At 38.6% G+C, this 14087-nt stretch overlaps 3 protein-coding genes across 4 annotated transcripts; 1 reads left to right on the top strand and 2 right to left on the bottom strand.

The window, feature by feature from the left end:
* Positions 1-203: 203 nt before the first annotated feature.
* Positions 204-3622, bottom strand: LOC140802434 (uncharacterized). Its single transcript, XM_073157965.1, has 5 exons — positions 3501-3622; positions 3242-3390; positions 3093-3141; positions 1739-1881; positions 204-519 (listed from the first exon to the last, which is right to left on the bottom strand). Exons 1-5 carry the CDS (start codon positions 3547-3549, stop codon positions 433-435), a joined length of 477 nt encoding a protein of 158 aa, XP_073014066.1. The 5' UTR covers positions 3550-3622; the 3' UTR covers positions 204-432.
* A 137-nt stretch (positions 3623-3759) lies between these two features.
* LOC140801588 (putative pentatricopeptide repeat-containing protein At3g25060, mitochondrial) lies at positions 3760-6764 on the top strand. Of its 2 annotated transcripts, XM_073156763.1 has the most exons (3): positions 3760-5925; positions 6205-6300; positions 6400-6764. In XM_073156763.1, the coding sequence occupies exon 1, from the start codon at positions 3764-3766 to the stop codon at positions 5804-5806; it is 2043 nt and encodes a 680-aa protein (XP_073012864.1). In that variant the 5' UTR covers positions 3760-3763; the 3' UTR covers positions 5807-5925; positions 6205-6300; positions 6400-6764. The 2 variants fall into 2 exon arrangements, with proteins under 2 accessions (XP_073012864.1, XP_073012863.1); XM_073156762.1 differs by lacking the exon at positions 6205-6300.
* A 627-nt stretch (positions 6765-7391) lies between these two features.
* Positions 7392-12946, bottom strand: LOC140802141 (probable sucrose-phosphate synthase 2). The gene is made up of 12 exons (XM_073157579.1): positions 12671-12946; positions 12181-12416; positions 11232-11295; positions 10448-11149; positions 10126-10245; positions 9911-10042; positions 9652-9828; positions 9499-9552; positions 9353-9415; positions 8306-9253; positions 8103-8230; positions 7392-7680 (listed from the first exon to the last, which is right to left on the bottom strand). Exons 1-12 carry the CDS (start codon positions 12944-12946, stop codon positions 7392-7394), a joined length of 3189 nt encoding a protein of 1062 aa, XP_073013680.1.
* Between the last annotated feature and the right edge of the window lie 1141 nt (positions 12947-14087).

The following is a 14087-nucleotide window of genomic DNA, read 5'->3' as shown; positions in this document are numbered from 1 at the left end:
ACGGAGTCCACAGTTCGAAGGATAAGGCTCGATTCTTAATTAATCCAAAAAGAAGTGTATAAAGTACTTAAAACATTTCTTTCCACCGGATTTTCTTTGGTTATTGTCAGTTCTTCATTTGCATGTTAAACAAGCATTAGCAAATTGCTATGACTATCAACAGAATTTTGAGATTGAAAAAATATAAAATAAAATTCTGATGATGGTAGAAGAACGTTGTCACAATACATCAAATAATTAATAGTATTTATATTCATAACAAAGTTTTTGGCAGTCATAAAAAACCCCAGTAGTTCTACATGTAAGATGCTACATTCTTTCCACATAACACTAATATACAAGTTATAGAAGCCATACCAGAGATGGGGCAATAAGCTAATATGCAAGGTATGAGCTTTTTATAAGCATTTGAAGGGAGGCAATCTGGAATTGTTAATCAGAACGTATCCCTCCCATGAAGGTCCGGGGATCTGGGCAGGTTCCAGTAAATTGCGCCTGGGAGAAGTCAAAACCTGGGTTCTGCAAATAAAATGAAAATTGTCGTCACAAGAAGGCGAGGGGGAAAAAAAGCTTTGAAAAATAAAACAAATAGGATAGTTGCCAAATGGCCCGTGAAAGAAAATGTCCTAAGACTCGATAAAAATAAAAGAAGTTGCGCTCGAGATGATATAGTAATAGAAGAAAAAGATCTAGTCTTCTAGAATGAAATAACATAAACAAACAATCTGTAAATTTAATGATTTTCGTGGTCACAGGGTTTAAGTTTGATAGGAATTTTCTCAACCTCCCATGGTCCGGTAAAAGCTTGTCCTCTCACAAATTTACCAACTTCTAGCAACTGCAAATTCAAAATCAGCCATTGAAACCATTATTCATTATTCATTATCAATATTGGACTAAGCGTGAGATTCTTATGAACCATTACATCTTGAATCCTTGTTACTAAATATATGCTACCCTTGGAATCACCTCCCACAGTGAAATGACATTTAATTGGATAATAGGTACATTCCATATCATACAATGCACTTCATTTAGAGCTACACTTCAAGGAGTAAACATGGAGAGCAAATTTACCCATTTAAGCATCCCAAAAGATTTAACTATCCCAAGTTTGGAGGAAGTTCCCACAAAAATTTAGCTTAGCATTCCATCAATGGGCTAAACTACTACTATATTTAATAACTTAGTTAATAGAAAAAATCTCGACACAACTTGATTGATAGGAAAATAAATAATAAAATACTTCAAATTCCTAAAGGATGTTGTCATGCTTCTTTTCATGCAAAGCTCATTTTCAAATCTCATTTGGTGCATCCAAAAGTGTTCAGAAGTATACTTATCTCTTAGTAAAATTTAAAATGCATCAGAAGTATTCAGTATTCAGAACTCAGAAGTACACAAAAAGAAAAGGCAATGACATTATCAATTTATTTGATTTGATATCATAATTTTTCAGCTTAAAAGGGAGCTTGTTCATCCGGAACATGAATGAGTAAAAATTTTCCATGCAAAGAACTTGAGACAAGAGCCTGCTAAAATCACTTTACTCTATTTGACATATATAATAATTCAACTTCTGAAGACATGGTAAACAAAAGATTGCATCCCTTATACCAGTTTATTGGATAAATGCAGGACTGGTTGTTAATGCAAAAGAAATATAATCATGATGTAAATTGATGAGCTACACGCGGAGGTCATAACTAATAATGTTTAGTAGAGAAGTAGACCACACCTCTTCTTGGAACCTTTGAAGCATAAGACGCTTCTGTTCAAGATCTGTTGCATAAGGATCCAAAACACCCTGGCCAAGAATTGGAGATGACCAAGTATTCCCTTTATCTCTTTTCTGAAGTGTAACATGCATTATCCCATCCTCTGTGATGCTTGAGAAAAGAAAATCTCAGATACCGCCAGTAATAATGACAGCACAGGAGGGGAATGAAACCCAAACTACTAAAAAAATATGTAAGACATATTCAATCTGCTGCGCTTCTTTCACATAAGATGAATCAATAAGAGATACCTAGTTACCTACATGATCTTCCTTTCAATGTTTGAAAAATTAGCAATTTCACTGGTTATTTTTTATCATATTTTTTGAATCATATGAGATAAACGGTTGATCTACACAAACTACCTTGAATAATCACCAACTTTATTAATTTTTTCTGATTTCTTTTGGTTATTTAAAATTTTGTTATATGTGAAAAGAACTAGAGCATAATGGCTAAATTGAGATGTATCTATAGTCTGTTGTAGTGTTGTTCACTTGTTTGATCATCATAATGCCCTTAAATAGCAATAATCCAACTTCATGCCTGTGATATCATTGGGGCATTAAACCACCAAAGTGGAATTCAACATGCCATGCCTATTTTTCTTTACCAATATAAATCAAATCTGTTTATCATACAAACAGGAAAGACAAAAGTAGCAAGCTGGGCTGGACCCTCAAGGATTTCAAACTTTTGTTTACTTCTCTATCTACAGTATGATGGCAACAATCTCTGTAGTTCCGTGACAAAATATAAATAAAATCTAGTCTAACAGATCTATTTCATGAAGATAATAATTTAACAAGAAATCATCTGAATATCCTGAAATAACAACATAAACCTAAAGACTGTTTGGGTTTGAAACTCATGAAAAGTTTGATCTTATCATCTCAGATCCACATTTGATGTCCCACAATAACCAATTATATATCTTCTTTTATCTATCATAGCATAGTTTAATGTTTATCTATTGATAACATTCCTTAGAAAAAAGTCATGAAAAGACTCAATGAAATGCAACAACAAGATCAAATTCCAATACTTCTCCCAGTTTTTTTCTTACAAAGATGCATGCAAAGATCTTACCAAATATGTTCACCATAAATGCAACTCACCCAGCTTATTTTAACGTTCTCAAATAGATATCATGAGTACCAAACTTATCACTATAAGATACAATTTGATACCTATAAACGCTCCCAAAATCCAAATATCTATTTCTTTTGGTTATGTCCTACCGTCCGTAAGATATCAAAAATTCCACATTAATCCCGAAGCTCAAGCTTCATAAACCAGAAGAAGAAGCATTACCAAGAGTCCAGAACGATGAATCGGTCTTCACAGGGGACGCAAGCTCATGCTGAGGAAGCAAAATGAATTTGAGAATAATAAGATGAACAATTCAATAACCAAACACGGAAACACAAAGAGACTCCAAGAAAGGGATCAGGATTACCGACGTTGAGATAAGGGGGGTTGCCTTTGATGCCAACTTCGATGTGCTTGGATTGGATCTTACAGTTGAAGAGTTTGGTGGGAACATTGGGTGGGAGATCGATGTAGAAGTTGACTTCCTCCAAGGTCTGATCCCATTCAAATACCTTCTGACCTACGAATTCGAACAAATTCCCAATCGAGAGAAGAGATCGAAGTCGGTCAGAGATTTGGAGATCCGAAACCGTATAAATTAAACAGGGGCACAAAGGATCTGAGAGTTACCGTTGTGGACGAAGCTATGTCGCTTTTCGGGTGCCAACTTCTCCGCCATCTCTTCCTAGGATTTCCTTCAAGCACCTTCAGGGCTTCTATTTTCTTCGAGAAGCTTTGCTCCGAAACTTAATAGTATGAAAAAGGGGGCTTTTTGTAAATAATCACAAACCTTTTTTTACATATATTTATAAATAACACCCTACATATAAGATAAATTCGCGGTTTTGCCCTTCTTTTTAACCACATAGATTTGCTTAAACCCAAACACCCGAATGCTCACTGCACTCCACAAGACATCTATCAAACACCTTCTCTCCACATGCAGATCTCCTCAAGCCCTATCCCAAATCCATGCCCTCATGCTCTTAAACGGATCCCTCTCCCACCCCAACTCCCCTGGCCGCCTGATCGCCGCCTACGCTCGCTTAAACGACATCGCCGCCGCGGAATCCGTGTTCCGGACGTCAGACAACCCAAACATCTCCGCTTGGAATGCCCTCATCATTGCCCACTCCAAGTGCAACTCCCCGGCCCATGTTCTCCGCCTCTACCGCCTCCTTACAGCTTCCGGTGGCCCTGCACGACCCGATAGCTCTACCTTCACGGTGGCCTTGAGAGCTTGCGCTCATTCTTCGGACCTCGAAGCAGGGGAGAAGATCAAGAACCATGCTTTACAAGTTGGGTATGGTCGTGATGTCTTCGTTTGCTCGTCGGTGCTCAATTTGTATGCGAAATGTGGGAAGATGGATGATGCGGCGGAGATGTTTGATGAAATGCCAATAAGGGACCTTGTTTCTTGGACAACGATGATCACGGGGTTTTTGAGTGCCGGGAAGCCATTAGAGGCCATTGGGGTTTATAGGAAAATGCAGTTGGAAGGAGTGGAGGGGGACGGAGTTGTGATGGTCGGATTGATACAGGCATGTGCGGGGATGGGGGATGTGGGGATGGGGCGTTCGGTTCATGGGTATGTTTTGCGGCATTGGGTGGAAATGGATGTTGTAGTCAAGACTAGCCTTGTCGACATGTACGCCAAGAATGGGTTCTTGGATGTTGCCCTTATTGTCTTTGAGAGGATGTCTAATAAGAATGTCGTGACATGGAGTGCCTTGATTTCTGGCTATGCTCAAAATGGGTATGCAAGCAATGCTTTATGGATGTTGATCAAGATGCAGAATTTTGGGGTGCAACCTGATTTGGTTGCACTTGTTAGTGCTATCTTAGCTTGCTCTCAGATTGGATTTCTGAAATTGGGTAAATCAATACATGGTTTCATTGAAAGGAGGCTTGAATTTGATCGTATCTCAGGTACTGCAGTTATTGATATGTATTCCAAGTGTGGTTCCCTTTCAAGTGCTCGTGCCCTATTTGATAGGATTAATTCAAGAGATTTGATCTCTTGGAATGCGATGATTGCTAGTTATGGTGCTCATGGTCGTGGCGGGGAAGCTCTTGCTCTTTTCGAAGAAATGAATGGAACTGAAATGAGACCTGATCATGCCACATTTGCTTCTCTTTTATCAGCTTTCAGTCATTCTGGTCTCGTTGAAGAAGGGCGACACTGGTTTGATCTTATGGTTAGAAAATTTGGGATCAAGCCAAGTGAGAGGCACTATGTTTGTATGGTTGATCTTTTTGCACGTGCAGGTCATGTCGAAGAAGCCCATGAACTAATTAAGTCGATGGAGGTTGAGCCAGGGATTGCAGTTTGGGTTGCTCTCCTTTCTGGTTGCCATAATCACAAGAAGTTGGAGCTTGGACAGTATGTTGCGGGAAAGGTTCTTGAGTTGAATCCAGATGACCTAGGGATACATGCATTGGTCTCTAATGTCTATGCAGCAGCAAAGAACTGGGACAAAGTAGTGGATGTAAGAAAAGTAATGAAAAACATTGGTATGAGGAAGGTTCCTGGCTATAGTTTGGTGGAAGTGCATGGTAAGCTTCATGCATTCTTAATGGAGGATAAGAGCCATCCCCAGTATGAAAAGATTGCCGACATGCTTGTGAAGCTGGATTGTGAGATGAGGAAAATGGGTTATGTTCCTAAAACAGAATTTGTATTCCATGACCTTGAGGAGGAGGTGAAGGAACGAATGCTGTGCAGCCACAGTGAAAGGTTGGCCATTGCCTTTGGGTTGTTGAACACCAGCCCAGGGACAAGAATTGTGATTATAAAGAACCTAAGGGTCTGTGGGGACTGTCACGAGGCAACCAAGTACATCTCGAGAATTGTGAACCGAGAGATTATAGTGAGAGATGTGAAACGATTCCACCATTTCAAAGATGGAATCTGCTCCTGTCAAGATTACTGGTAAAGATGTATGTTTCTAGCTCTTGAAATGATCAGACGAACCTCTCTAATCCTCGAACATGGCAAGCTCCGGTGGTAGAGCAGGTGGAAGCAGCTTCATGAAGGAGATACAATGGTCTTGAGGTGCTCGTTTATTTTCCTTTTAAGTATAAAGCTTGCCGGATTTAAATATTGATGCGGGATGCGACATAGCAGTAGTGGTCAACTTAGTAGAAACCAAATTTTTGGACCAAAATGCAACTGGAAGCTTGATTTTGACAAATACTGTAACTTAACAGATGGAAGGATTTTATTTTCTTGATGAGCTCTACACTAATAGAAAGCAGTAAAAAAGATGTTTCTTTATTGATATTTTCTTTATGTTTAGTGTGATGTTCTAAAACACAAGTATTCCCCCTCCAGATTCTCTGTATTTGGTTTCACATTGGTAGTGGATATTACCAGAGGCTACTTTAATACTTCCTTATGAAGGCTGTTCAGTTGATTAAAATTTATCTGGTACTAAACTATTATGCAATTGCATATTTTCTTTTTCCTTGAATAAAACAAAATATTTTTTCATTGTTTAATACTGAATGCTTTATCGATATCTCTCAGAGGAAAGATTGCTGTTCTGGCTGGAGCACTCTAGACTGATCTTGCTACAGCAATCTGCCGGTAGCTGAAGGTGAATATCAGTTCTTGCTGAAGGATGGGGGAAGCATTTCAGGGTTGGTGAGACACTTTCTAGGATTATGATTCAGATCAGACACATATGCCTTGCATGAGGAACATCATGGAATCTGGTGATTGGCATCAACGACATGGTAAGAGAGGGAGCTCAAATAGCTGGCTTCATGTTCTTTCTTCTTATTCTTGGAGATTAAAATGTAGATATCTGCTTTACTTCTGCTTTAAACAGGTGAAGAAACCATATTGTGGATAGTAATTCAAATGGTATTCCTATCAGAATTAGAATTAAACTTCAAATGGGAAAGAAAATGTTTCTGTCAAATGTAGGTGAATTTAAAAACTGTTAGCCCTGAAAAGTGGATAGTAATTCTTTCCCTGCTCTTTTAAGAACATTGTCTCTATTTTAGAGTGTCAATTGGGCGAATATATTATCTTAATTATTAGCATGAGGAGTAACCCTGCAACTTCACATTAAATTTCTTCATGAAAGGAAACCATGATTAGGTTTATATAATGTGATGTATCACTTGCAAAAGACATAATCTCTGTACATCCAGAAACGAAGGATGACAAGAGAAAATTAATGAAATGGCAAAAGGCAATCATGGCCCCAAATATCATTAGTCATTACCACTTTGCAAGGCCTTTAATTACATTCCATTAGCTACTTGGTAACTTAAAGGCTACTAGAACAACATTATACTCTTCCTTACTAGCACTTCTGAGGAAGTCAGGTGCACAGAACTAATATCAGGCAAATATAGGCTAGTCTTTATTAGATGCAGCGAAAGGGATCTCATGCAATAAAATGTTTCTTTCAATCACGATTAGTAGGGAAAGAATTAATAAGGCAAAACTGGAAAAGTCCGAGAACGAAGAGTTACTTGGATATACATATAGATCACTTGATCGGTTGATCATTTCGCATACGAAGCCTTGCTCGCCTCTTGGATTGCATTCATGATCTCTTCTGAATCAAATCCATTGCCAGTGTAGACAATGAAGGGGCTGTCTGCAGGAAAGGTATCTTCCTTCTTGTAGCTACCTGATGTCCTAAGTAAATCCTCTGAACCTTTTTCAACGACGCCTTTTAAGATTATCTTCTTGTGGAATCCTGATAAGAGTTCTTCATAATCTGTATCTCCCTTTTCTCCAGCAATCAGATAAATGTTTGCTAAACTTAGACCCCAACGAACAAACAAGTACCTTAATTCAGTAAAATAAAACTGTCAGTTGATTGTATCAATTTTCTGCTGGGGGAATTAACATCTACCTATTTATAGAGAGCAACAAAAGCTGGTAAAAAGCAAGCTATGGTTGAAGTTTTATTTTAATCATGTTTGTTAGCCGATAAGCTACTCATAATATGCTGATGGAAAGCAAAGAATAAGATGACACCATTTTACATGTCTAGGATAGAAGAAGCAAATCGATACATTGCAGTTATTGTAGTGCTCTTTTTCCTCGATGTGTTTTCAGTTTCTCGCGAGCATGAATAGTCAAGTACAAATATCTGTTAGATGACTGAATATTATCAATGCTATCTTTCAGGAGAATAACCTAGTATTCTGATATTGAATCATAAACCAGAGATTGAAATGAAAATTTACAATGAATTTTTTCCATACCTGAGTGCCTGAGACCTAGATGCTAAAAGAGGTATGACTTGTAGCCTTGTTGAATTCCTGCAATACATCAGATGGCAGCGAAGTCCACGCATTCTAAGCTTCTGCCTTAGATTGTCTACTGGCATTGCCTGAAGTTGATGTCAGAGAGAAAACTTCTTAAACATGAGCTTTTACTGGAGAAAATACTTATGTGGAAGTATTACCTCGGTTTGATCTTTAACCAAAAATGAGACACAATGTTCATTGTTTGATGTCATATCTTCCTCAACCACTCTTGAAGAATTCTCTGAATGATGTTCACCTTGACCTTCTTGATACTTCATTAATTTTGTTATTGTCCTTCTCACACCATCATGACCCCATCTATACTCGATGTGTTTGGCATAGTCGGAATCTAGACAGACATCCTCTTCAGAGCCCTGATAACTAACCGGGTAGTACATCTCACCGCCACTGCTACAGATCATAACATCAAAATCTTTGGCCTGGATATTTCCAGATTTCAATAGTTCTAAGGTCTCAGACACCGGCATGGCTGTCGAGAGCGCAAATCCTGAGACATTCGATATCTGAGAGTCTGATCTTACGGCTTTAAAGGTCTCTTGTATAACCTGCAGCCAAGTCACTTCAGGATCTCCCTGATCATTGTAGCAGTCAAGAGCTATGACAAACAATCGTCGTCGCTTTCTAAGAATCGGGTACTTGTTAGAAGAGCTCGATGAACTCTCAGTGACTTTGCTGCTATTAGCTGCATCTCGCGCTTCTGGCACTTGTCTCTTGATCTTGTGCATAATGTGCTCCACTTGATCATGTACCTGGGTATCACCCTTTGCTAGAGGATTCTTCTCTCCATCAATCGATAACCTGAGGGACGATTCCTGCACATCCTTTAGCGAGTCTCCAAGTGACTCCTCAGCGACCATGTCATCATCCATCACATTGTCCATCTGCCACTGAGGGTGCCTCATTCTGCATGCAGCTACCTTAGTAAGATATGTCCTGCAGTGCTCTGGCCAAGAGAAGAGATGTATGTTTCGCCACCCGTTTTTCCTGCAATCACTCCATAAGTTCTTGTCTCCGAGTAGGTTCAGCAGCGCATCAGCTATGGCGTTTTGGTCATGCGGATCTACAAGCAGTCCATTGTTCAGAGCCTGAAATATTGAAACAATGTCGAAAAGTAAGGAAAACTATCTAGCCATGAGAAAAGCTTGTCTTGATTTTAATCATACTAACAGGTCAAGTGATGGTACCCTATGAATGTCAACTGGTCCTCCATTCTTGGTAGCTACAGTTGGTAAGCCGTGTGCAGCTGCCTATGATGTTATCAAACTAGTAAGTTAGTTTCTTGATAAGGGTAATAGTTATGTGAGTAGGGATTTGTTGTAAGAAATTGAACCTCTATCAAAGTAAGACCAAAAGGTTCAACTAGAGCTGGATTTATGAAGACTCCCTGCCAGAAATGAGGAAATTAGGTGAAATGTTAGTTGCTTATCAAGAACATGAACAATTTACAATAAAAGTTTGAAGAAGAAGCAAGAGTTTATTAGACCTTTGTTTTAGCTGCAAGCCTGTATATATCTGGAACATCAGACTGCTTATGATGCTTTGGGTAGGCCACAAATCCATAGAGATCATACTTATCGATAAGCTTTAGAACCATCGTGAGAACATTCGCATTTCCAGAAGACATTTCATCGATGTTGTCTCTGTTCCCCATGATCAGTGTCTGCCAGAAGTAAAAGCATATTAAGCTACTGAATACTTCTCCCAAAGAATCGTTACCTACTAGATGAAGAGCAATTTATTACAAGATTTGCTAGCTCTCTTAGTGGGCGGCATTCTCCGAATGCCTTCAGAAGGGTGGTGATGTTCTTCTTGGGGTCTGGTCTTGATAAGGCCAAGATCATTGGCTTGTGAGGATTAGTGAAAAATCTCATCACCTGCAGGAATGACTCATTGTGTTAGAGAGAGTCATTAAATTTAAAACAAGGGATCAGAGACAGTGATTTCAGAAGTTTCTTACATCAGAACATATGGGGGAAACTGCCTTTGGAGAAATACCATCAGTAGTTGTTTCTCCATCCATATCCATCGTCTCGTCCTGGACAACGACACTGCTAAAATCCATACCAGGAGGAATAACCTGCAAATTTCATAGCTAGATTAAGATGTACAGAGAGAAACCTTTGTGCCTAATTCCTGGCCATCGATACTCAATAGTTATACATCAAAAATTACGGTACAAAACTGAGTGCAACATTGGCATGCATTAAAAGATAAAAAACCTCCATTCTCATACATGAAAGAAGCAAAATTATTAGTAGTTTTAGCAAATTCAAACTCACCGCCATCCTTGGCATATAACGGCCATGGCAGTTGACCCCCCTCCGGTTCCGTGCTCGCAAGACCCTCTCAAGCTTGACATCAAAACCATCATACAATCCCCATTGCTCTACAATCTCCTGCTGTGTGCTTGTAATTATAAGCTCAGCAGCATCCAGAGACAGCTCCTCCGCCTCGATACGCCTCATGATCTTATACGTGGCGTCAATGTCTTCCTTAGACTGGCGACCTTGCTTAAGAAGCTGTTCCAATTTGTTCCTCCCTAAGGAATGGCCTGTGAGAACCATAGGGACATTCAGAGCACCAGAAAGAAGAGCAGCAGCATCTCCTGCATCTGCGTAGTGTCCATGGATGACATAAGGCCAAACTGGACAACCCTCGCCGATCTGTTCTCCTAAAACTCTTGACATGTTAAGGATGTGAGCTAGAGCTCCATCGACGAATTCTTGGATGTAAGGCCACAGCATCTCCTTGCGAAAGTATTTGTCCCTTGGCCCACAGGGTATACGTATGATATAAGCTCCTGCGCTTTCACCAACTACTTCTTCTCTATCTGCTTCATTTGAACCTGAGGTTAACATCTCCGTCGGCTCTCCGTAGCTCCAGTCGATGTCGGAAGACGATATCTGACGTGTGAACAGATCGACCCTGTACACTCCTGGCATCATGGCTAATGCCCGAGAAAGTTCCACGACGTATTTCACCTGTTTATTAATCCATAATTCATGTCCTATTGCTTCGTTGATTGTGTTACATGTACAGAAAGAGTTAGATCAGGATAATTACCTGACCCCCAGTATCTGAATCACGGCCAAGCTCCATGTTTTCTCCACGAACAAGACCATGAAGGCTGGACAATAAGATGAAAAAGCACATCTCAGATCTAATGTTTTTCTACTTAACTGTTTATTAGCAAGCAAATCGATAATCATAGTAGCAATTCATATATCCTCAAGCTTACAAGTAAAAGAGCTAGAGGATAAGTTTTTGTTTACACTAAGTAGTACTTAAACGTAAAGATAGTTCATATAGCAAATTGCATGCCTTACCGTAGGTCCTATGATCATATACTTACCTCATTAAATAAAGCAAAGAAGAAATCAAATTTCTGTTCTCATATCAGCAGCTTTTCATTGAAATCATCTAAGAAAATTTGCATCTAACACCCTATCATTTAATGAAATTATGGTTTACACCCTATATTTTTATTATTTACAAATCCAACTCTATGATTTAGCGTATATGTGCAGAAAACACTCTGTCGTTAGATCGATTAGTTAAACTTAATTAAATATCTGAGCTAAGTTAATTATACTAAAAAAATTATGAAAGTACCCTCAACTAAGTCATACTAAGGGTATTTAAGTCATTTTAGACACAGGCATCTAAGTTATTTTGGAAATAAGGGAATTTAAGTCATTTTAGAAATAAGGGCATTTAAGTCATTTTAAAAATAAGGGCATTTAAGTAATTTTAGAAATAAGGGTATTTTAGTCATTTTAGAAATAAAATATCTCTATTTAATGGAATATTCTTAGGATGTTAGTTCAAATCTAACTCAGAATATTTTTTTACACATATTTGTTAAATCATAAGGTTGGATTTATAAATAGTAAAATTGTAGGGTGTGAACTACAATTATGTTACAAGCATGGCGTTATATATAATTTTTCCAAAAAGATCTATTCTTGATTGCATTCAATTTTTATTGAGAGAAAAGAGCAGCATCATTTGCCTGATAAGAACAATGTAGAGCTTCTTTCCCTTGTTATCATCAGACCAGGCTTGATCTGCTTGGAGATCGGAGAAGTTCCTCTGGAAGCTCTTCCGCGGCATCTGCACCAATTCTCCAAGCATGTCTCCCTTCTCTCCCTCCGACAAGTCTTCCGACATGTCCTCCGTCGCATCCCGCCTTCCCTGCTCTCGTTCCCACCTACGGTTCACCATCCTTTGAGCATCTTCTAGTTCCAACTGCTCATTTGTCAACACGATTTTTTTTCAATTTTAAATGTGTAAACTTTAACATTGCAGGATAACTATGGCTTCAATCAATATGAAGAAACGTAACACACAAGAAAAAGATATAAATCTAAACAATGACAAGTAATATCACAATCTCTTGAAATACCGACGTGTGATGATAATTTATAAACAATACCCAGAAGATCAAATCGTGATGCAGATAATATGAGAAAATAAACTATATTAATCCAGAATAAACCAACCTGCTTCTTCTTGCGAGTGAGGTGCCAAATCCTCCAGCACATGTTCTCAAGCCTAGTGCTCCTCTCCCGTGAGTTCCTCGTCGCGACCACCTTGATCCACGTTCGATAGAGGTCGCTCTCGTCAACCGTCATCACCACCTCCTCGACAAAATACTTGGTCGGATTGAAATGCCCCCTCTCCCCGAGATCGAGCTGCTGCTTCTGCTCGTCGGCGATCGCCGTGCCGCTATCTAGAATGGCCTCCAAGTATCCATTGATCCATTCGTTCCCAGCCATATCTGAAACGATTCAAATCAGCAAATGGGCAGTTGGGTCGATGGGATTTGCACTGTTTGCGAAACAAAAGTGGGATTTTTATGGGAATGATAGCAATATATAGTTCGTTGAAGAGGTCGGAGTGGGTAACTGGAATGGTGTTTTGGATCGAAATGGGTGATGGATTTGTCCATATTTTGGTACGTGAAGAAGTAATCGAAGGATGGAAGGCGGAGTCAAAAAAGGAATCCGAATTTTGCTGCTTTCATTTAGTTTATATCGTTAGGAATTAATGCCACTTGTCCATAGTGTTTGAAAGTGTTCATGAGAGGAGATCATCCGCAGAGCTGGATGTAGGAATTTGCTACAATAGACTTTTTTTAGCTTCTCATTGGGCCAAAACATGCATGTTAAAAGAAAGTGGCAGCCAATCATGTGATGACAAGTATCCCAACTAGAAAAAACTTTAGTTAGAGTTTGCTGCCCACTGTGACAAGGAACTCGGGATCCTTATTAAGTAATTGAAATCCAATTATCGACAGTAAATTAACAATTTGATATGAAATTATTTAATTAAGTATAAAATTTTAAAAGAGGCATTTTAGTGTCTTAAGCTTTTTTAAATTCTTTAAATTTAGAGTTTGGCTATTTTCTTAATTTAGAAAACCTCTTAGTTATTGTAATTCATATCAAATTCTTTATCCTATTTCCTTATATCATTTACATATTATTTATTATCATATTTATTATTTTAAAGTTTAGTAATCGAAAGCATCATAATTACCAAGTTAACGAGGAGAGAGAAAATAACTTTCCGAGACTATCTGAGCTTTTAGTTTAAATTGTTGGGGAAACTGCTGTGGGATACTTTTATTATTTTTATTATTTATTCTCTAAATTTTAGAGTAAAGATATGATAAAAAATCTTATTCTCTTAATTCTATATCTCAAAGTCCGTAAGTACTTTGGTGATAGAGTTGGGTCTACCATCATACTAAGTGGAACTCTTATTGAATATTTATAAATTTAATAACTAGTGAAAAAAAAATCCAAGAAAGAGGAGAGTGAATAGCAATAGTTTAGACTCTTTTCTCCCCTCTTAAGAGCCTCCTCGACTCCTCGTCGCTGCCATAGGCGGCAACTTGTCTCCTCTCCCTCTCTC

The sequence above is a fragment of the Typha latifolia genome, chromosome 15 (genome assembly GCF_019914945.1).
Source record: "Typha latifolia isolate L0001 chromosome 15, TyphaL0001v2, whole genome shotgun sequence".
In the NCBI taxonomy this organism is placed as follows: Eukaryota; Viridiplantae; Streptophyta; class Magnoliopsida; order Poales; family Typhaceae; genus Typha; species Typha latifolia.
The sequence above is the reverse complement of the archived record's forward strand: the minus strand, read 5'-3'. Positions and strand labels throughout refer to the sequence as shown.

Coding starts and splice junctions, on each gene's coding strand:
- LOC140801588 (XM_073156762.1), top strand. CDS start 3,764: ATGCTCACTGCACTCCACAAGACATCTATCAAACACCTTCTCTCCACA.
- LOC140802434 (XM_073157965.1), bottom strand. CDS start 3,549: ATGGCGGAGAAGTTGGCACCCGAAAAGCGACATAGCTTCGTCCACAAC. Junction 3,142..3,241: donor GCAACCCCCCTTATCTCAAC/GTCGGTAATCCT, acceptor TTGCTTCCTCAG/CATGAGCTTGCGTCCCCTGT. Junction 520..1,738: donor TTCAAAGGTTCCAAGAAGAG/GTGTGGTCTACT, acceptor TTTTATTTGCAG/AACCCAGGTTTTGACTTCTC.
- LOC140802141 (XM_073157579.1), bottom strand. CDS start 12,946: ATGGCTGGGAACGAATGGATCAATGGATACTTGGAGGCCATTCTAGAT. Junction 9,416..9,498: donor TTGGTCTTACTTTGATAGAG/GTTCAATTTCTT, acceptor ATAACATCATAG/GCAGCTGCACACGGCTTACC. Junction 9,254..9,352: donor GACCAGTTGACATTCATAGG/GTACCATCACTT, acceptor TCAATATTTCAG/GCTCTGAACAATGGACTGCT.